Genomic DNA, 22307 nt, shown 5'->3' on the forward strand with positions numbered 1-22307 from the left:
AACCTGTAATCTACTGATTGTATTTTCATGATTCCATTGATAGGTTCGTCAAAATCAAATTTACACATGGCTTTTTCCTTGACAATGACATTGACATTTGAGTTTAGTGACTTAAAAATTGTGTGATAAGATATGCGTCTGATGACTGTTTAGTGTAGAGTTATGTTGATTACTAATCATCCTTATCCCATGTACAAGCCATCCTCAAAGTTTGATACTTGCAAAAAGTTGAGAGTTAGGGTGACGGGGGCGGCAACAATTTCTCCTTTCCCAGGCAGCGACCTTTTGACCTCTGGCCTTTAGACCTCAGAATGATAGGATTCTCCCAAACCCCAAGTACAAAACATCCACAAAATTTACTAAACGTTGTTGGTGGAGCATTGACGATGTACACAATTAAGTAAGAAGACCAAACAAAATCACATTAAAATATTTTCATGCAACAAAAATGTGTGGTGAACTGATGGATGACAAACGTCATGGAGGGAATTATCCAAAAGTCACATGAAATGAAGCGGTCAAAGTATTATTGCCTTCTGGACACTGTTGTTCCATCATGCCCTCAAGAGGATACTCAGAGGAATTCTTGTCAGGATGCACTTTACCAGGCAGATATTTTCTGTCAGTGTCCTCTGTTCCATTTTCTTTACCATGTATTCCTTCGTATCCTGGTTAAAATAATAAAATGAAAACTAGAATTCTGCTGCATGGTCCTGTCTTTTTTAAATAGTAGGGAAGAATATCAGGGTACAAAATTAAGAAATGAGTTTGAGAATAATAAAATATTTTCTGAAGCACGCAGGGTACAAGGGCTGCCTTGGTGGTTGAAGATCTCATGCACAAAACAAAACTATAACAGATAGAAAGCTGGTTCCATAAAATAATATTACCTCTAAGAGGTGGGAATATGAACACTGCAAGACCAGTTTTCTTCATGAAATTATCATAGACACATCCATACATATATATATATATATATATATATATATATATATATATATATAGGGTGAGGGTGGAGGTGAGGGTAGGGGTGTATCTGCATGCTACATATAATATATACAATGGGTGGCAACGATTTCTTTTTTTTTGAGGGAGTGACCTTGACCTCTGGTTACTTCACCTTAAAATCAATAGGGTTCTTCCGAATTCCTATTTCAAGGTATTCACTAAGTTTATCTGCTGTAGAATGTTGGATACATGAGGTTATCATGTAGAAAAGAACACGTTAGCAAACAGACAGACGGTACTACCATACTATTTCCACGAAACGATGGGCATACAAACACTACAAGAATATTTGTCTTTATGAAATTATCAGAAATACATGGGTGGACACAATAGACCCTATCTATCCCCGCATCGTATAATGGAGGTTTTAAAAGTATGTGATGTTTTGTATAAAAATGATGTTATGAAGAATGAAGGTGACAAAAATCTGACAGAAGAATCTCTGTTGGGAGAATCAGATTCAGATCAGATTGATATGCCTTTCTCATGCTCTCATGTAGGTGCTAATCACTAATCAAGCACCGCACGTTTCCTCTTAAGAGGGGCAATTGTCTGTCGCTAAAATTAACCGACGAGATCGGTTCCAGTGTCAGTAATCTGAGACTTTATGCTACCTCCGAAACGTTTAAAGCTCTCCTGACCCGTCGTTCAGAGATGGTCTTTACTTCCCCAAGACAGGAAATAACATCTGACACACTTGGGAACTGAAAGGATCATACTGAGATGACGATGAAAAGTGAGATCCTTCTTCCTTCTGTAACTGTGGTGATTTACACCATATCCAGTACATCACACAGACAACAAACAGGACAACTGTCTGTAGGCGATAAACACGCTGGATGAGTTTCCCTTGGAGCCTTCTTATACCAGCATGTACCCACGCCTTGCTACATACTTATGAACTGAAACAGAAACAAAATTACAAAACAAACGGAACCGGAACTAATATTTTAGACTATAATTAACCAGGCACCGTTACTAAGGAGGAGTAAAACGTTACTGAAAAACCTCTTCGCTAAGCAAGGTACAAAACCTTTAGTTTCAGCAAAAATGGACACATGCGTACATAAATAAAGCCAAGACTTAAAATTTACAATTTAAAATGGGGAAAAGAAAATGTTATGAACGGATAGGTGTACAAACGCATAGATGGAATCATCAAATAGACACATGAAAAGCAGCGATCATAAAATTCTTACCTGCTGGACAATTTAGTTCTAACAAGAACTCGAGAGCATACTCGGAAAAATTCTTGACACGCTGCACTTTATCATTTGGACATTGTCCGACAGTGTCCACTGTTCTATATTCTTTACAAGCTGTTCGTTCATATCCTGGGGGAAAACACAAAGCATAACATTCTGCTGAATTGTCCTGACTTTGGTTTAAAGGTTATGGATAAATTTCAAGCGAAAACAATATTCGTGAATAGTCCATACTTTCGATATAGCGTTCACATTTTATAGGGCCAATTAGACATCATAACATGTTTGCTTGAAAACCTTGATAGAAATTATATCCATCTCGGTGGAGTACGAGTAAAGTGATTTTGAAGATCGCTACAATGGTGGCCATATTGTCAGATTCACGTCGTTTTTATTCAGAACTAGCTCCATAACAATTCTTTTTTATGCATTAAGTTATAAAACAAAAAGAGGAACACCTCTAAAGAAAATTTCTATGAATTTGGTGATGTGTCGAGGATTATCACATTTAACAATTTCCGTGACAATCGATCATAAACCGCAGAACTAGTTGCACTAACAACACCGTTTATTAGACCGCATTATGGTGAAATACAAACACAACAATAATTCACGGAACAATTCCAGGAGCAAATTGTTTTCCTGTTTTCCATACTGTTTATCGAGAGCCACATCTTCCGGTCATGAGCATAATATTTACTTAGTTCTTCACAATCCATCAAAAACTGAACGACAAGTTGAAATACTTAAATTGTGCAATTCATTGCATGAAAAGACAATATTGTCTTGCCCTTGGTACATAACGTTTCTCTCTTCGCTAAGCAAGGTACAAAACCTTTAGTTTCAGCAAAAAGGGAGACATGTATACATAAATAAAGCCAAGATTTATAGTTTAAAATTGACACTGGGGAAAAGAAAGTGTTATGAACTAAACACATGAAAATCAGCGATCATAAAATTCTTACCTGCTGGACAATTTAGTTCTAACAAGAATTCAAGAGCATGCTCGGAGAAATTCTTGACACGCTGCACTTTATCATTTGGACATTGTCCGACAGTGTCCACTGTTCTATATTCTTTACAAGCTGTTCGTTCATAACATTATGCTGAATTGTCTTGCCTTTGGTTTAAAGGTTATGGATAAATTTCAAGCGAAAACAATATTCGTGAATAGTCCATACTTTCGATATAGCGTTCACATTTTATAGGGCCAATTAGACATCATAACATGTTTGCTTGAAAACCTTGATAGAAATTATATCCATCCCGGTGGAGTACGAGTAAAGTGACTTTGAAGATCGCTGCAATGGTGGCCATGTTGTCAGATTCACGTAGTTTTTATTCATGACCAACAGAGACCATAGGAAGCATTTTAGAGAAACCTCATATCGATATGCCCATCCATTCATGGGGAGTAATGATAACAAGACTATTGTATTTAAGCCATGTTTGTTTTATAAGTTACAGTGACCATGATCGTAAAACTTCTGACTCGAAAATCAACAAGTTTCTTCCATAACATTTCAGACGATTTCATCGAGATCTGTGATGTAGAACTTATGTTGCTATGTAGAAGACATGCATGTTTTAGGTCGGCTGACCTTGACATTTGACGTTTTGACCCCCAAATTGATAGCTTTTTCTGTACTGCGAGTGAAAGTCGTCCAGACAATTACTATGTTTGGTATGGGTAATTGACATAGACCCAGTTGTATTGTACATACACTATTTCCATTCTTGCAGTCATCGTGACCCTCCTGATCCAAAGTGAAAGCCATCTACACAGGATGGTATTTGTAGGTAGTGACAAATTAGAATTATTGGGTGGAAAACGATTTGTCTTCTCTCAGGTACTTACCTTGACCTTTGATCTGTTTACCTCAAAATTCAAATGTTTTCTTCCGAACCCCAAATGCAATACATCCACAAAGTTTGCTAGCTGTACATGGCGGAGTACCGAAACTATCAAGCAGAAGACGAAAAGCTAACCGACCAAAAGACAATTCATTTCATAATATGCCCACCAGAGGATATTCATATAAGCACTGTAAGGCAAATTGGATTTATGAAATTGTCCCAGAGATGCATGGACTGATACAAGAAATATTATATATCACCAAAGAACAGAAATTTTCATTTTCTAAATCATGAAAAGGTTTTCGTTACAAATAAAAGTTGATGGGTTTTAATCACCTTGTTCATCGAAAAGTATGCAGGATGTGTATTCATTTACTTTTGGGTCCCAGTAATGTTGGCATCCTCCTTTGCCATGACAAGACTTTATATAAAGGACGAGGATGATCACAGCTATCTGAAAAATAATTTTGGATGAATAAAAAAAAACTTTTTCTACTTGACATTTTCATTATTATTTTAGTAGCATTAGTATTAGTATTATTATTATTATATCAGTTATTTGGTGAATAATTAGGTGAAATAATTGAAATCAAAACTAGAGAAGTTTTGATGACATGCATACAAAATTTGTTATGCTTTTCACATGCTTTACCCTGTCTATAAAACAAACTATGCATCATACTGATATGACCCTCATATGAGAGCAATTAAGAGGATTTTAAAAGAAAGGGTAACTTTAACGTTTACTATTGACAAACATGTTGTACCAAATATTGCAAGGGCAATAATTCTTACAAAAATGATACGAAAGCACAAAGATTTGTAAATAAGTGGATATTTAGATAATGACCATAACATGTATCAGTCTAACACCAAAGTCATACTTACTCATAACATGTACCAGTCTAACACCAAAGTCATACATACTCATAATATGCACCAATCTAACACCAAAGTCATACTTACTCATAAAAATAGTTCCTTTGAGGGATTAATGTTCTAAAGTCCAAAAAGAATTTCAACATATATAGCATACGACACTTTCTTCTTTCAACTGAAACGGCAGCTATCACAAGATGTTAAAATTAGATGACATATTGGATGTCAGATTGTCATCTTTTTCCCTGAGGCCCAGACTGATTTGATGAGACATTATTTGCTGTAGATCCGTCAACATAGGACTTCTCGTTCAAGAACAGCAGTGAGAACAGTTTTAAGATGGCATCAAGAGTATACTAACAAGTAGTTCTCCGCCTTAATCGTAGTAGTGTAATAAAACGCGGACAGATACATGCTGGCCTAGCTGCAAGATCATCCGTTTAGTACATCTTGTTCTTGGTTATTATCATTCTCATTGGACAACTTATTGATATCGGCACATGTTCCAAGTTTGATTAAATTTATATTAGAAATACGACTACCAGACGAGTAACAAGAACAGCCAATGAGAGATGCAGGATCCTCTGTGTCATATTCATCAGAGATCCCAATGACAAAAATGTTTTTTAAAAATGTAACTCCACTGAAATATGTGAGACTAGCTGCATTCAAACATTGTCATACACTATATTCAGTAAGAAGTCGGAAAAGACAATCCCAAAAACCAAAAATATGCGAGTACGGTAATTTGTCACTACACATTTATTTTGGAGATGAACTAAATGTTTACAAAGTAACATGGCAATTCATCAAATACTGAAGAACTAGTCCACTAAAGAAATTACTTCATACATGGTATTAAACTGCATGACAAGATAGCAAAAGCTCCAACAAAAATTATAGGTGGACGAACATTTGTCTATATGCACGTGTTGAGGTGATGAATATACCATTTGCCAAATTTCATTGCAATCCATTACAAAATACAGAACTAGCTGCATAACAAATTTTTATTGTGCAATGCATTAAGTTATAAGACAAGAAGATGAACAACTCTAAAGAAAATTTCTATGAATATGGTGATGTGTCGAGGATTATCATATTTAACATTTTTCATGACAATCGATCAAAAACTGCAGAACTAGTTGCACTAAAAACAATGTTTATTATACCGCATTATCGTGAAATACAAACACAACAATAATTCACGGAACAATTCCAGGAGCAAATTGTTTTCCTGTTTTCGATACTGTTTATCGAGAACCACATCTTCCGGTCATGAGCATAATATTTACTTAGTTCTTCACAATCCATCAAAAACTGAACGACAAGTTGAAATACTTAGATTGTGCAATTCATTGCATGAAACTACATGAAAGGGCAATAACTCTATTAGAAAACTGCATGAGCAAAGTAATGTTTCAGCATACACATATCTGAGTGATGATTACAATTTTAGCAAATTTCATAGCATTCCGTTAAAAACTGCGAGACTATAGTTCGTTCAGCTCAGCATCGCGAATGGTATCCACCTCTGTAGCTAGGTAAGTTTATATGAACGTTACGAAATGTATATAAAATTGCCTAGCTCTTTATGAAATCTGTCATGTTGGTCCTGGAGAATGGCAGAGTGAATTCGTGATACAGGAGTAAGCGGTTATGAGAGCCAGTGCATTCCACATGTAAGGAAACATCGTTTGCATCATCTGCTTTTCATTAATGCATTATCAATTTATACATAATGTATGCTTATAGCATGATTTATCTAATGAAAAGACTATATTTTCTTGCCCTTGGTACACAACGTATCCCTAAAATTCTCAGTTCTGAACCAACTGTAGATTCTCATATAAGTCCATGACCAACAGAATGGTTTACAGGTGCATATATCATTATTTTTCGGCATGTCTCGAGCGAGTGCCACCACTCTGTATGTCGATACAAATGATGTTGAAATCATTCGTGCACGAAGCAAACTCGGTAATTTTAACTACATTTCGAGACGTTCGTTTAAATATTAGAGTTACAGACACTGATGTCATGTGCAATGCTGACCCGAACAAACTATAATTGCAACAAAGGGAGTGTGTGCCAGATGGAAAAATGGAAAAGAATATTGTTATGTACATCCACCTCAATAGAGGCAGGATATAAATAGACTACTACTACACCAATTTATCATATTATATATTTTTAATACGTCTCATAGAAAGTATATAAATTGTATGTAGGTATAGGAATTGACTACACTTCTACCAGATATCATCAACGTAAAGCTACATATAAATTGAATTGCCATCCAATATACAGAGATACATAGAAATGGAACTCATCAAAGATCATATTAATGTAAAGCGCAAACTGAACAACCCTTGGTAAATTTATGCTGCAGAAACCAAAGTTAAGGAGGATGGACAATGAAGGGGATAACTCCTTTAAATGATGCAGTTGAATATTGGTAATTAAACTCACCTAGGATCTCATCCATAACTATAATTTTGTCATGAACAATATATTCCGAACTACATTGCCGAAAATGATATTATATTATTCTTTCTTACTTAATTTCTCACTTATATCAGAACGTATCAAATTTTCCTTTACATATATGTTTCTTGTGCAAAGTATGACTATGCAGTTTCTGACGCAAGTAATCGTATATCAACAATGTATCTGACACATAAACATTGTGCAAGGTATAACGTTCAGCATTTTTGAAAAAGCAAACTACACCTTAACCAGTCATGAGCTGCAGCCGTATATTCTTATGTTGATTTTTCAATCCATCGGTGCATCAACACATATTTTAATTTGTTCATATGTCCAGGCTAATCATTCATACAACATTCTTAAAAGCAAATATTTTCCTTTAACATTCCAATCAATAGAACTTAGATTTGATATCATGTCAGCAATATATGATCTATGAAATTCAATACCATTTCCTCTGCTTGTCTCAGCATGCTATTTCTGTATCAATACCCTGAAATCTAAACCGTCTCCATTAAGAGAGTGAAAAGCTGAGTAAGCGGGGAGGGGGGAGGGGCGGGGTGCAGAGGCGCATGCTTTGTTTAGCTGTTGTATCATTTAGAGAAAAGGATTGGCTACAGTGCTTGTGTACTGCTATATGACTAAAGAGCTAAACAACAACGAATAAGACTAGCGTTTATCACAATAAATGGTTTGCTTAAACAAACAACCAACAACTGAGTAGGATTTAAAGGTTGCGTCACATAGAAAGAGAGCCTGAGATGTTATGTACGTGGATTATTTACTACAAGATGTTATGTATGTGGATTATTTACTACATGATGTTATGTACGTGGATTATTTACTACATGATGTTATGTACGTGGATTATTTACTACACGATGTTTATGTACGTGGATTATTTACTACATGATGTTATGTACGTGGATTATTTACTACATGATGACACGTGTGGGTATCAGTTATACAATTCTACCTTCGTTATGAGTAGTGGCAATCATTTTTCTCACAACTCGTTTGAATCTGGTTATATATTTATATTTTCCAACTTTAGTACATAACAATCTCACTTTCCATTAACAAGGAAATGTTGTTTGTTGTTCCAATTTGAAGAATACTCCTTTCCAAACTATTTACTAGAATTGAAATATATAATTTAAGTTCTTTCAGTTAAAAATGTGAAAAAGGTTACAAATGGAACATGTAATAAGTTTAGGTAGAGTATACAGAACACATTGTTTATTAAGGCCATCAGTTCCTTTGAAATTTGACAGATTGTACAATGTAACATCTTTCTTGTCTTATTTATCCCTCATCTCAAACCGAATGAAATTCCCTTTTACAATCTTATGGGACGTTAAGAAATATGTGAGTGAAGATAAATAATTCAATTTTAACCATATGCAAATAAATCACTGAAAAGTATTTTTGTAAGTGTTCCAACAGTTAGAGTTTCAATTTTCAATGTCTGTTTTTATGTAAGATGCTGAAAGTCAAACATTACATCTCTTGCAGACGATTATCATGGCTGAAGTATTTTGTCTCTTGCTGGGATTTTGTGCTACAGTGACAATGTTATAACCACAAGCTCAGACATAAAAATGTGCGAATGGTGATAAGGTAATTTCATCTAGATTAATGCAAACCAGACTCCAGGTTCTACATTCCACTCAAGGCTCCATTCCAGCACTCTAATCTAGGATTTTTCACGATGTTGTATTGATATCAACACCAACAATGTTACCAAGTCGCCGCCCAATTGAAATCAGCCACTTGTAACACTGTTAACATTTTGAGGGCATAAACATTTTGAGGCGATAACGTTTGAGGCTCTAAATTTTAAATATTATGTTTCACGTCATAATTTTTTTTATGTTAAAATGCACGGATGAGGCAAAATGAGTGAGTCCCAAATGTTACATTTAACTACTAATACGTAACACGTGCGATTGGCAATATTTTCATTTTGGACCAAATAAGTATAGTAATACATACTGTAAATTGCGGAAACTGGTATTGTGAAGCAGACAGACAACTAAACCAATATACAGCCGGTAAACTTGTTGATTTTCAATCATTTGTATGCTACTTCGTACATTTAGGGACTCGTACTTGTTTTTATCTTTAAGAATGTTACTTCTTGCATACCAAGGTACTAATTCATTCCTTACTTAATTGCAGAATGATATTATATCATGATGTTTAATGCAGTACTCAGTTTCCTAACTTTAATGTATGCCATTGTTAGATAATGGTGTTCAATATAGAGCAAAGCTACCTACTTTAATAAATGATGTTATTATTTATTACAATTCGTCAAATACAACACAGTGTTATTTAGCTTTAATGAATAATGTCATTATTAGGTCATACTTTCTCATCCATGCTATAGAGGAATCGTAAGTTTACTTGTCCGTCTGGTTATCTCAGCCCGGTTGTATCGCTCATGGTGTGAACGCGCTAGGAACTACTCGTATCAAGGGATGTAACCATTGTTGTATTTTGCTATACCTGATGGAGTCGTTAAATATTAAAGAAACTTGGACACTTTCACGAATTTATTAAAATATTTTGAAGGAGAGAAACAAATGACTTAAAAGTAATGACAGAGTTAAGGCAAAATGAAAATGGACTACATGTTAGGGAACATCTTGACCAACAATCACAATGTTTATCACCCGCTGTATACATGTTCCATGCATACGTTACACTTTGTGAAGATGAAACTTTCCAGTAGTTTGCTAAACATGAACTAGTAAGTCACCAAAGCATCAACCAAAAGTCTTTCATTTTATCGATGCCTGGGAAACAAATGAAATACGGGTGTCCTTGAAACCCAAGCAACTTTTATAATGAAAATTAAACAAAAATCTGGAGAGGAAATAAAAGACATTTACAAAAGTGAACAATGAATATATTGCAAATTTTGTTTTTGAGCATGAAACTGCGAATTCAAAATTTAAGTCATTCGGAAACATAAATATTTTTGAAGAATATTTTGCTGAAAAACAGTGAGCGAAGCCCTAAACATCAAGAACCTGCACCTGACCGCAACGATATTCTTTCAAGATATTTGCTTATCACTCTTCAAAATAATGGAAATCGATACGATCAAACAACATTAAGAGGTAAAAAAACCTAGATATTGGTTACTATTACAAAATGAGTTTAAAAATAGTGTTTCAGCAAATAAAATTACGCATAACGCACTCAAATGAGTTAATGTAACAACTGATACCCGGTAACGCGTTATACGATGAAAATATTCTTATTCACTGTGCTTTAAAACTGTATCTTTGAAGAAGAAAAAAAGAAGAAGAACTTCACTCATAAATTAAATTAAGATCCCTCCAACGTGGATAACACATCATACAAAAACATAAAGAGCGAGGGCGAGTCAAATTCTACCCCTAGATACATGAGGTTTTCGTTAATATTTGTAATAGGTATGATATAACGTTTTGTGAGAAACCGGAGACAACACAGATACAATTGCAGCTTGGTCTACGAACCTGAATTGTATCAAACAAATTAGGCACTAAAATGGAACTAGAAAGATCTGAAGAAGAAAAAAAATGGAACAAACCGAAACCAGCTGATGGATCATGGATGATGGCATGAATAAACTGTCTGAGTCCTTGCCTTTGTGCCCTAAACAAACCGGCAGCTTTATAACGATTTGGTGGTTTAAGAATATATTGCAATGTGAGATGCGTGGAGGGGATGAAGAACATAGACACATCAAATGAGAAGATATCTCCTAAAAAGCAAGATTATGAACTTAATCTAGATTATTTAGAGTTTAACGAGAGACAGACAAAGACAAGAATAGGCGAGAAAGTAAGAATCATCCGATTGTTTTTAAAAACAGGAATGTACGCTAACCCCTTATTTACTGATGTCTGTAAGTGTCTACAAATATTGAGAGAACAAATGTTCCGGTGATTTAAGTGACCCTGACCATCCATTCTGCCTAACTCCTGTAACTCATTGATGCACATGGGTCAAGTGAGTACTGGGTTTTACGTGCACTAATTGGGGCAAACAAATCTTAGCAACCTAATGAAAAAGTGGCTGTGAAACAAACTCAAGAGCTGGCTTCTATATATATTACAAAATCAAGCGTGAGAAAATATTTATTTCAGAAGAAACCAGAAAACAATGTTCCAGACACGCAGGCTATACACATCACAGGTCACAAAATTCATAATTCTCTCAACAACAACCGCAAACTTAATATCAACCAGAAATATATTATGACAAACCTGCTTTCTTCTAATTTTGTCAGATATTCCAATTGTGCCCCAGTTGAATTATAAATGAGCATGAAATCAGAACGGAAGAAATCACACACTTATTAATAAGAGGGAATCATGTATCCGTCCATACTTTATTCCAAAAGCAGATTTTCCTGTAGCAAATCCTTGCTCTAATAATAGCAACATTTAACATATTTCTAGCCCAGAAAATATAAATATTGCTAAGAAACGGTGACCTGGAATATTCTGCATATGTTTTTTGCCTTGGGACTGTGTTTGGAGTGTCTTTCCTACACGGGGGTAATGTTGCTGTCAATATCAATTACAACGCCAAATGTCAAAAATAGTTTCGTCTCCAAAGAAAAGGAGAGTTATTTATGATATTGACACAGATCTCTAATTATCCATGAATAATACTAAACATTATTTGTTCTTTCGTTCAACATTTGTCTCTTCGTTATAGCTATGTAGCCAGTATCGTTTCATTAGCTACCACACAATTTCTTAACTAGAACTGATGAAGGTTAAAGGTTATACTAGTAAACATAATTACTTATTTACTGATAATTTTATGTACCATCTATCTATTAAATATGATAATACCTCAATTCTACCAGAGTTTATATTGTTGTGCTATTTTCTGACGCGTATGATTTTGTGTACTTCAGATCTACAAGTCACTCTACAGCCCACGTTAACATTTTCGTAATAATGCGCTGTGCAATACTTACAACACGTAAAATTATAAGTGTTAAGTTGCTACTGTTTGGGGTGAGGTGCGTAAGCAGCAGACGTAGTTTGATTCAACTGCGATGATTTATTTTGATTTGCATAAAGCATTGTAAAAGCGGATGACCTACAGAAAAATATAAACAAAATTAAATACCTGATGAATATTGCATATTGCTTAAATGACGGGTCCTTTTAAGTTTAAAAGCAAAAAATTGGGTGAGAAAAATAATCTACGCTAGGCTTGCACTGAGACAGAGAAATGAAAGTCGTTCGGTTACATTATTGGTCTCACTACAAACTCCAACGTATGCTCTGTTAGTCCAATATAATACAGTGATATCTAGATTAGTAAATGATGTTATTATTACGTCCTGGTGCCCAATATAACACAATGCTACCTAGTTTAACGAATAATGTAATAGTATAAAACTATGGGTTTTCCCACTGACCCTTCTAGCGACCCCTCTACCATTCCTCGACTCTACACCCCATTACATATTTAACCCATAAGTGACCGTTGCATACTGATCACTCTTAATTTTGACAGCACACATACACACACCTATACACTCACATGACGTGAGCGATCCTGTCATGGGGATAGAGTCTCGTCCGATAGAAGTACGCCAAGATATCCAGTGGGAACGAAACACCAGTCTTTCATTATACTCGTTGTGGTTATAGAAACAATCTCGCGGAGTGTACTTATTCAGGCAAGCAGATAGTACTGATCAATACACACAATGAGTCCAGCGAATGAATGAATGTACTGTGTTTTTTAACAATATTCTATACAGACAGGCTTGTATTACAGATTGTAACTATACAATTTCAACAAGAAGCTCGGTATTGATTTTCTTCGCACCAGACGATGTTTGCACTGTCCCTATATCGTGTATAATGATTTTGTACTAGCAAAAAGAGGTAATATAGAGTTGAGTTGTGAATATTTTCGTATTGTACAAATGTCAATATTAAGAGAAACATTAATTCTCGATTATGGAATATTTCTTTCTGGTGTTAGTTTAATTTTGTAGAAACTAGGACACTGGATCATCCATACCATGCTTTTGTCTACAATCAATACTGAACCAACCCCTACATCACTTGCCTCAACAGACATTTTAATTGATTGACTGAAATCTGGAGCATAACAAAACTGATGCACTCTTATGTATGGCCTTTAATTTATCGAAAATCTTTTTACATTTGCCAGAGCAATGAAACTTAGTTTTCTTCCTCACCATAATGGTCAGAGTAATTATTGAAAAACTGAGGCAATATTTCCGATAATATCAAGCCATGCCCGAAAATCACATCAGTTGATTTTTACCGACAGGCAATAGTAATTCAGAGGTAACCTAGAAGTTAAACTCTGTAGATTTAATTTGATCGTTTCCCACAACATATCTTACAATTGTAACAAGCATGGCAAAACTCATTTTTATTTAAATTTATTGTCAGATTTGCACCACTGTGTCGTTTCCATGTCTCGTTGTTGATGCTGGCGTGATCGATGTAAGCGTCACAATTATCTAGATCAGATGTTATTATGTTCATTAAACGCTAGAAAGTTACAGGAGAACATTTCATTCCAAACGCCATTACTTTATATTAATAAAGTCCATAAGCAGTTGCAAATGTCAAAATTTCGTTTGCACTCATCCGGAAAGTATTCACGGATTTCCTCCCAAGAATGCATCGTGGCATTCTCCAGCAAATATTGAATTTCGTTTTACAAATATTTCTTCTTTGAGAGGATTCGTCATGTAAAGATGTTTCACAGGGATAGACTCTACAATTTTAACGTCAAGATATATTGCATTTGTTTGTTCTGGAACATCTGGAGAGAAGTGCTCATAGTCATTTAATAGCTTTTCATTGTGGCAGCAAAGGCGAATGTTTTTTGTCCAGCTTGTTCAACATTTCTGAATTTCTAACACTGGATACACCAACGTCGCTACAGTCAGATTACATGGGACAGGCACAACTAATCCGATTAAATGACTAATAATGCTATCTCTATCAACATTCAAATTTAACATATTTATGTGGCAAAGTTGTTTCTGTTTTCTCCTCCAAGGAGTGTTAATGATATAATGTAAGCCACAAACTTTCTTTCAAATACGAAAGAATCATAAAACGTAGCTGTTAGAGGATTTTAAAGTATGGGCAAGACTTCCAGAACTCAATCACCAGGATGAAAACGATTTTCCTTTGTATTCATGTCCTACCTTTATTTAATTCTAGACTTAGTAAATTTAAGATTAGTTATTTTTATTTCAAGAACCTTTGATAATTAATATTTGAAATTAGAGACATTATGAAGGATATTAATTTCTGTATCAAGTGTTGATGGAAGTTTCTATTTTAATAACTTCATTGGTCCAATGTTTTAAATGTGTTTCAAAAGGACTCAGAATCCAAAGATTCGTAAACTTCTTCCTTAACAGAAAGCAAAAACAAATGAACACCCTGATTCAAAATCTTTTCCGGTAGCAAAGCAACATGACCGAATCCTATTCTTCGACGTTTGATGAAATCTTTCCAAAGACCCTTGGCGTCCAGGGTGATAGGCAGAAGACTTAAACTGTTGGATACATAATTCATACATAACTTGCTAGACATAAAACTTCACCCTTGAATAGACTGGACAGATGTGGGAAGGCCAAAAAGTGCTTTAAAATCTTCATCAAAGCTTTTACTATGGTTTTAGTTTTAATATTCCGGAAAGGAATAGCCTGTAGTAGTCTTGAAGACGAACACATTATTGTCAACAAGTACTGGTTGCCTGACTAGCTAAGGAACCGACACAGTCTACTATTATTCTGCTAAATGGTTCGTCAAATGCAGGTATAGGTTGCAGATGAGTTTTAGGATTAGGAGTTTTCCTGTCATTTGACAAGTGTGACAAGATCAACCGTATTTATAACCATCACTTAAATTTTCGGCCAATAAAAGTTATTCAATATATTGTCATAAGTCTTACTGATTCCAAAATGACCAACCAAGAGAGTTGTATGAGCTAGATTAAGAATTTCCCGCCACTATAACTTAAGAACCACAATTTAATAGCTCACAGACCACTCGTCATCAGCGGGTAACTCTGGTGGTCTCCATTTTCTCATATGGACCCCATTTTTGGCAAAATAATAAATTGGTACTTATGTGGCTTCAATTTGGCTAATAACTCTCGGAAGTGAACAAGATATACCAGAATCTTGTTTCTGTTCTCCAACTAGTGATTGTTTTGTATCACATTGATTAGAATAGATAATGAGTATTAAGAAGAAGACTGCTGTGATCAATACCAGATGCAAAAGTGACCACATCAAAAGACAGACCAATAAAATGTTAGCTAACGGAATAATTTTTTTTATCAACATCATTTTCAAGAGTTCTTTTTTGTTATAGGTTTAGTGACAGTACAAGCTGTGTGTAAATTATGGATTTCAATTTCAAGAGGATCAATTTTCTGATCCATACAAAGCCTCTAATTGACAGGTCGATTAACCACAAACAAATATCCAAATAGTTCATAGCCCAATAATAAATGAATACCCTCAGCGGGTAAAGAATTCACTGCCTCGACAGTTACGGATCCTGAGACTAAGCCGGTTGACAATTTAACACAATGGAGAACACCATTTGCCATTCTACTCCCTGAATAACACCACTTTCAATAGAAGAAGAATTCTCAGAAAAAGTAAAGTATCTGATAATGAAGACTCTGAGACATACATTCCTGCGTCATTTAATAAGAAAAAGTAAAGTACCTGACAATAAAAGACTCTGAAAATTCCTGCGTCACTTAATATTTTAATAGGGATAGGTTAGGTACAATCATTAACAGGTAGCAAAGAGCCATTTGACAGGATTGATTAATAATGTCTAAACTGAAATCAGGCTGGCGTTTGAAAAAAATGTGTTGCTTTCAATACATGATTGTTGCCTTGACCACCTAGAAACAGGAGCATTTGGAGTTGCTCTATCTTGATTATGTTGATTATTTTCAACCTGTATCAATCAGAAATAACGTTCCCTTTCTTCTTACAGTAAGTGCACGTAGGAAGAGATAAGGATTCCTGATCAGTTTCATCAGAAGACTGATTCCTAAGAGTTGTGCCATATTGAGGTTTAGAAGTACTCGCATGAGACTAAGATCGTATTTTACCCCAAAACTGGTGAGAGGATGACATATTGACAAATGAAACTACGTGAGTCAAAGAATACTCATTAGCTGTACTCACATCATTTCCTAAAGTTTCGATCTTTTTCTCATCAAGGTAGGTTTTGACGTCATAATGTAGGCAATTTCTGAATTCGTCAATTATTGATTTGTTTGAGGTTATCATAATCTTCATCAACTTTCTTGGCACCTCCTATCAAATGGTTGTTCTTTTTGCCATGCGAACTCGACAAGGCTCTGTCCAGTTTCTTTTCTACAATTCCTAAACTTTTGTCGATATGCCTGGTGTTCCAATTCATAACCCTTTAACATGCATTCCTTAACCACATCATAACTAGCACCTTTGTTGTACCAACAGTGAAATGTAGACTTCGCGAGCTTTGCCAATAAGTACAGTTTGTAACAATTAAGTCCAATGCTGTCTTTTCCATTTCAAATTTTCAGCAATTATCTCAAAAAGAGAAACATTGATCTACTACTTTTTCTTTTTAAAAGGGGATACTAAGCTAATATTTCTAATAACATCAAATCCTGAACTATGTGTAAAGGAGAGGGGGAGTGCTTTCTCTTTCGACTTGTATATCCTTTAATCCATATTGCATTTCTCTTTCCTCTTTTTGTATTTACATTTTTGTTTCTTCTTCTCTTTCTGCATTTGCCTCTCGATTCTTTCTCTTTTTCCTTTTTATTCTTTTGTAGTTGTATTTCTCTTTCTCTTTCCTCTTTCTGCTACTACATTGGTCTTTCTTCTTATCGATTTTGGATTTTTCACTCTTTTCTCTGCATTTGCATCATTCCCATCTGAAGCTGAAGTTTTCTCAACTTTAATTCCATCTGGTTTTTGAACTGTAATTCTTTTTATTTCCTGTCTGAACCAGATGCAGACTTTCTAATCAGACCTAAAGCACGTTTATCAAAAAAAAAATTATTTTGCACCAAATAATGAACCAAAATATTCTGTATATCTTGCTTCTTTAAAAAAAGCCATCACTTCAGAAAGATCACATTGTCTGGCTAGCTCTAGCAACTCATCCTTTTTCGAGGACTCTAACCCTTCCCACGTAGGATTTAAAATAACGTTATCCACTTTAGACGACACTGTGAAAGCTTATTGGTTTTATTAAAGATTTCTCAATAATATGGAATTAAAACACCAGGGGCTAAAAATTTCGAAAAAAAAGTGAATGTGCTGATGTGTCAGAAGCCTTGAATCTGAAAATGTGTCAACAGTCTTGATGTATCACGATGATATGATTCAGAATGTATGTAAATGAATTCACAATAATTCCAAAATAGTGATTGTATCCTAAAGTCAATAAGCAATTTGTAATTCCAGTAAATGCTTGAAATAAATAGAACCTCTCAATTAATAATTAAACACATCTAAAAGTCTAATTCTACTACATGTGTTTTATGCAGGAATAACTGATTGTGTTTATCACTGCCTTTATATATAAAACTAAGACACAATAACAGAAATATAACGAAAGTCATAAATTCATTTCCACAACAATCTAAGTGGTAAACAAGGTCGAAGAGTCATTAAAATAGGTTTACCCAAATTAAAGTCGACCCACAATCACATGGATCTATGTACAGTGGTTTCCAAAGAGACCTTATAAGCTATAATCATGAACAAAAATTAAACCCACACAACAAGTTGATCTGTGCTGATTTCGTCCATATTGTATATGAGATGTTGTTTGTATTTCATATATTTCCAAGATGTTATCAAACTGATTAAAGTATTGGCCGCATGGCACGGTTGTTCAACATTGAGCTTTTGTTGCTGTCAGTGGTTTTTCTCGGTGATCTTGGTATCAGAACAATCAGTCTGTCACTTTATAAAAGTCAGTACGGCCACTTTTTCTAATCGGCTTTACCTTGTATGTCCTCTTCCTGGACTTACTACCGTCCATGATGCTAAAATATTAACCTATGATCTATTCAAACCATAGTGCAACTTGGACGGTTTCTCAGTATGCCTTACTAGAAGGTTCTCTTCTTCTCTTGTAAACGATTTATTCTTTCAGATTTTATCATCCGGGCCAATCTTATGTGAAACTCTGTCGCGCAAGGTCTCTAATAGAAATCCAAATTTCCCTTGCAGTAGCATTACCAGGAAGATAATTTCTTTTAAAGGTTAAAGGCAAGGTTTAAATCATTTCCATTACATTGTTTTTATTTTCTTCCCTATATTTGTTTCGGATGTGTCTATGAACAATGAAATCATGGATGTATTTAGTTGCCCGTTAAGTTAAATCTTTTTGTAACACATACGCATTAAAATAAATATCCGTTTCATATACAGATTATTATCGTTTTCATCAAATAAAAATCATTATCGAATGCAAACTTTTCAAATAATTTGAATTTCTTTGCCACTAAAGCATGCTAAAGTAGTAGCATATACCTATAATTCGTGTTGCTTTCTGAACGTTTACAGTAAATGGTTGACATAGTATTTTTCATGGTCACGTGATAGTCCTGGGTCCTGGTAAACACCGCTAATAACTACTAAAAGGCACTTAGAAGCACTAAGAGGCTCTAAGTGCTATACATTGGGCTCTCAGAACATAATAAAGCATTAAATTACCCCCCAAAACATAAATGGTACTACACTAAATAAATGGATTTTGTTAGCACGGGTCGTAACACAGACAACGTATTTTTGAATATCAGGAAAGACAACGCTGTCATGGCTATGCTCTGGGAGTAAATGTATCCTTACTATACTGTGAATATAAGATAATTCATCACCATAATCGTCATCATTATTATCCTTATAACAACATCATTATCACCACCACCAGAAGCAGCAGCGGTAAAACAGAACATGAATTATGTTACAATGTTGTAAATGGCAGTCTCGTAAGAGCCTAATGTACGTCTATTACCCCACGATCGTTTTTAAAGTACAAAATTATTCATCATCAACAGCTCTATTATTTAACAACCGATACAAGAAGATCATGGACCATACATTTTCTTCAAAATAAATAAATATAAAATATTTACCTGAGGTTTAAAGAGACGCTAAGAAACACAAAAAATTATGATTTGGTACTATGAACTTTTTTTTAAAAAAAAACTTTACTGACCTTAAAACCATACATAATAATTGCAATTAATGATTGACTATTGTTGTCAGATTATGGAATGTAACCATATACCAGTTTCACTATATATCATGATATTAATTTCAGCAGTTGCAAAACCGAGTATCTATTTAGTTCTCGTTGTGTTATCATATGCATGCATTTGTAATGGTCATTTCGTGCCTGAGTCGTTTCCTACCTAAAAGGATGGTCGTTATGATCCAGTTCATGTATATGATCCAAAATACTGCACTGTCTTTCGAATAAAAGAAAAAAGCATATTCAAATACTGATTATTTATTGACGGATTTAAACTTATCGTTAATAGCATTGAAACAAACATGTAAACAAAATTGCATGCTGCTACTACCAGCGAAAAAGCTCAACAACTGCCTGTTTTTACAATCACTGAAATTGACAAATATTGTCATCTTCTCATGCCTAAAGTGGTTGCAACAATAAACACGTTTACAAAAAAAAACCATTAGAAGGTGTGTCATTAAGTCGGCTTTATTTCATGGGCTAAGAGAACATATAGCACTTTTTGCTTGCCTTGGGCTAATCATTAATTAAAGGACTCTCATCCGTATTAATTGATGACTGTCTTTAGGAAAGTTTATATCAGTATACCATGTATATTTTTTACATGTTAATTTCAAACACTATTGCTTCTTAGCAGTTCTTAATGCTGTTCGACACTAAATACGTCCTCTTTATTTGTAAAGACAGTAACATAATGCAGCGATAGGAAAAATGGAATAGATTGTGCTAGGAAAAAAAGAAACAATCATGCCTATTTAGAACTCTGCACTAAGTTTGAAGAAAAAAAAACTATTTTTATAATTGTTTCATTCCCATTTTGTATCTTAATACATTTTAAAGAAGTTTTTATCTTCCATGTTTACTTCTGCTTCATACTTGTTTCGTTTCCTGTTTTTTTTTTTTTGTTTTTTTGTTTTTTTGTTTGTTTGTTTGTTTTTTGTTCTTTCATTTTTGTTGGTGTATTATACTCGTTCTTTTACCCCGTTTCATTTTTTTTTTCTGTTCCTTTGCTTTTCGTACATTCGATATTTCTATTTCTGTAACAAGAGGCTTAGAGAGAGTTGTCTTTCCTGATACTCAACATACCTTTTATACGGTACGTGTTAACAATATTTATCGATTTATTTTAGTAATATCTATATTTTCTCGGGTGATTTATTGCTTTACAGTGTTCTTAATGTCTTATTTATAACACTTTGAGCCTCTTAGTGCGTCTTAGTGCCCCATACTGCTTTGTTTTAGCTCTCAGTACCTCATAGTAGTTCTTAGCGGTGTTTACCGAGACCACTACTTGACGCAGAACGCCATTTTGAGGCCAGCGCCTCAACAGGTAATTCTAAGGTAACATACTATTTTACAGTAGATGATATATAGTGAACTGAGCAAATGCGGTGTTTGATGTTTTAGATTGATTTGCACTATTGAAAAATTGCATCAATATTTTTGTGTAATTACCTGTTTTTGTTGAATTTTCATTGTACGTTGATTTTCGTCTTCCGTGTTGTAAACTCACGGTTGAATGACAGCACAAATTTATATCGTGTTTAAGCAAACAAGGTATTAGTGACAACCGATGACCTAGTGAGAAGAAATCATAATGAAGTGAGAAGTTGGAAATCACATGGTATATCTCATCAATAAAATGTTCAGTCGTTCACAGTAGATACATACATGACGCCTTGAACAAACATATACGACTGCAAATAAACAAAATAATAATAACAAGAATGCATCCAAAATTCTTAAAAATTTGCGAAGTACCTTCCTTCCTGCCTTTAATATTCTTATACGATAGAATCACAGCTCGTCCTATGTGATTTTGAATTAGCTAATTTATATGGGGAAAACCAGAGATAACGTTAGTTGTGGCGAAGAAAGGGGTATCACTCAAATAAATATAGGGCGTTTAGGACTCGTGTCATAATTATTACTTACTGGTCAATCCCAGTGTATTTTTAGAACATCGTCTCATTGTGGTGATGATGCATAGGTTAGGGTTAGACATTGTTTGTGCTGATTTAAAAGAAATTATTCATTCTTCTTTATTGTGGTTGTCTGTGTGTATTTTGCCGACCGTGCTCAGTGAGTAATTAGGCACTGTTTCAAGTCAGGAAGTGAAATCTGTGTGCAGCGGCATATTGTTTTGTTTACAGTCCAGCATCTTAAAACAATGCTGGTCAACAACCAATGATAAGAACTTCACCATGAGTTTGACGTTTGACGATGCATTAGATTAACATACGATTTTTTAGGATTTGGACACTTTGCAATTGTAGTATTGACAAACAAATCTATCGACTATATAGGAAAAGAATAGTGATCAGAGTTAGTTAGCTTTCAGGTGGGGGGGTTTTCATCAATACCCTTTAATATTCCCACCCAATGATATTCATTGGCGTAACACGAGAGAATATTGTTTAACTAAATTATTATATGATTGCGGCTTTCTTTCAGAATTGCATGTAAGAGTTTAATGTTCTTTCTTATTCTGTGTTTAACCGTGTTATAACTGTCAGCTGCCAAATCGCAGAGCAAAATAACCCTAAGC

At 34.6% G+C, this 22307-nt stretch overlaps 1 protein-coding gene across 1 annotated transcript; it reads right to left on the reverse strand.

The window, feature by feature from the left end:
- Positions 1-489: 489 nt before the first annotated feature.
- LOC149782111 (uncharacterized) lies at positions 490-21327 on the reverse strand. The gene is made up of 4 exons (XM_089935067.1): positions 21215-21327; positions 4407-4524; positions 2208-2342; positions 490-668 (listed from the first exon to the last, which is right to left on the reverse strand). The coding sequence occupies exons 1-4, from the start codon at positions 21233-21235 to the stop codon at positions 490-492; spliced, it is 453 nt and encodes a 150-aa protein (XP_089791193.1). The 5' UTR covers positions 21236-21327.
- Between the last annotated feature and the right edge of the window lie 980 nt (positions 21328-22307).

The sequence above is a fragment of the Sinohyriopsis cumingii genome, chromosome 15 (assembly GCF_028554795.1).
Source record: "Sinohyriopsis cumingii isolate HCF-2022 chromosome 15, ASM2855479v2, whole genome shotgun sequence".
NCBI lineage: Eukaryota > Metazoa > Mollusca > Bivalvia > Unionida > Unionidae > Sinohyriopsis > Sinohyriopsis cumingii.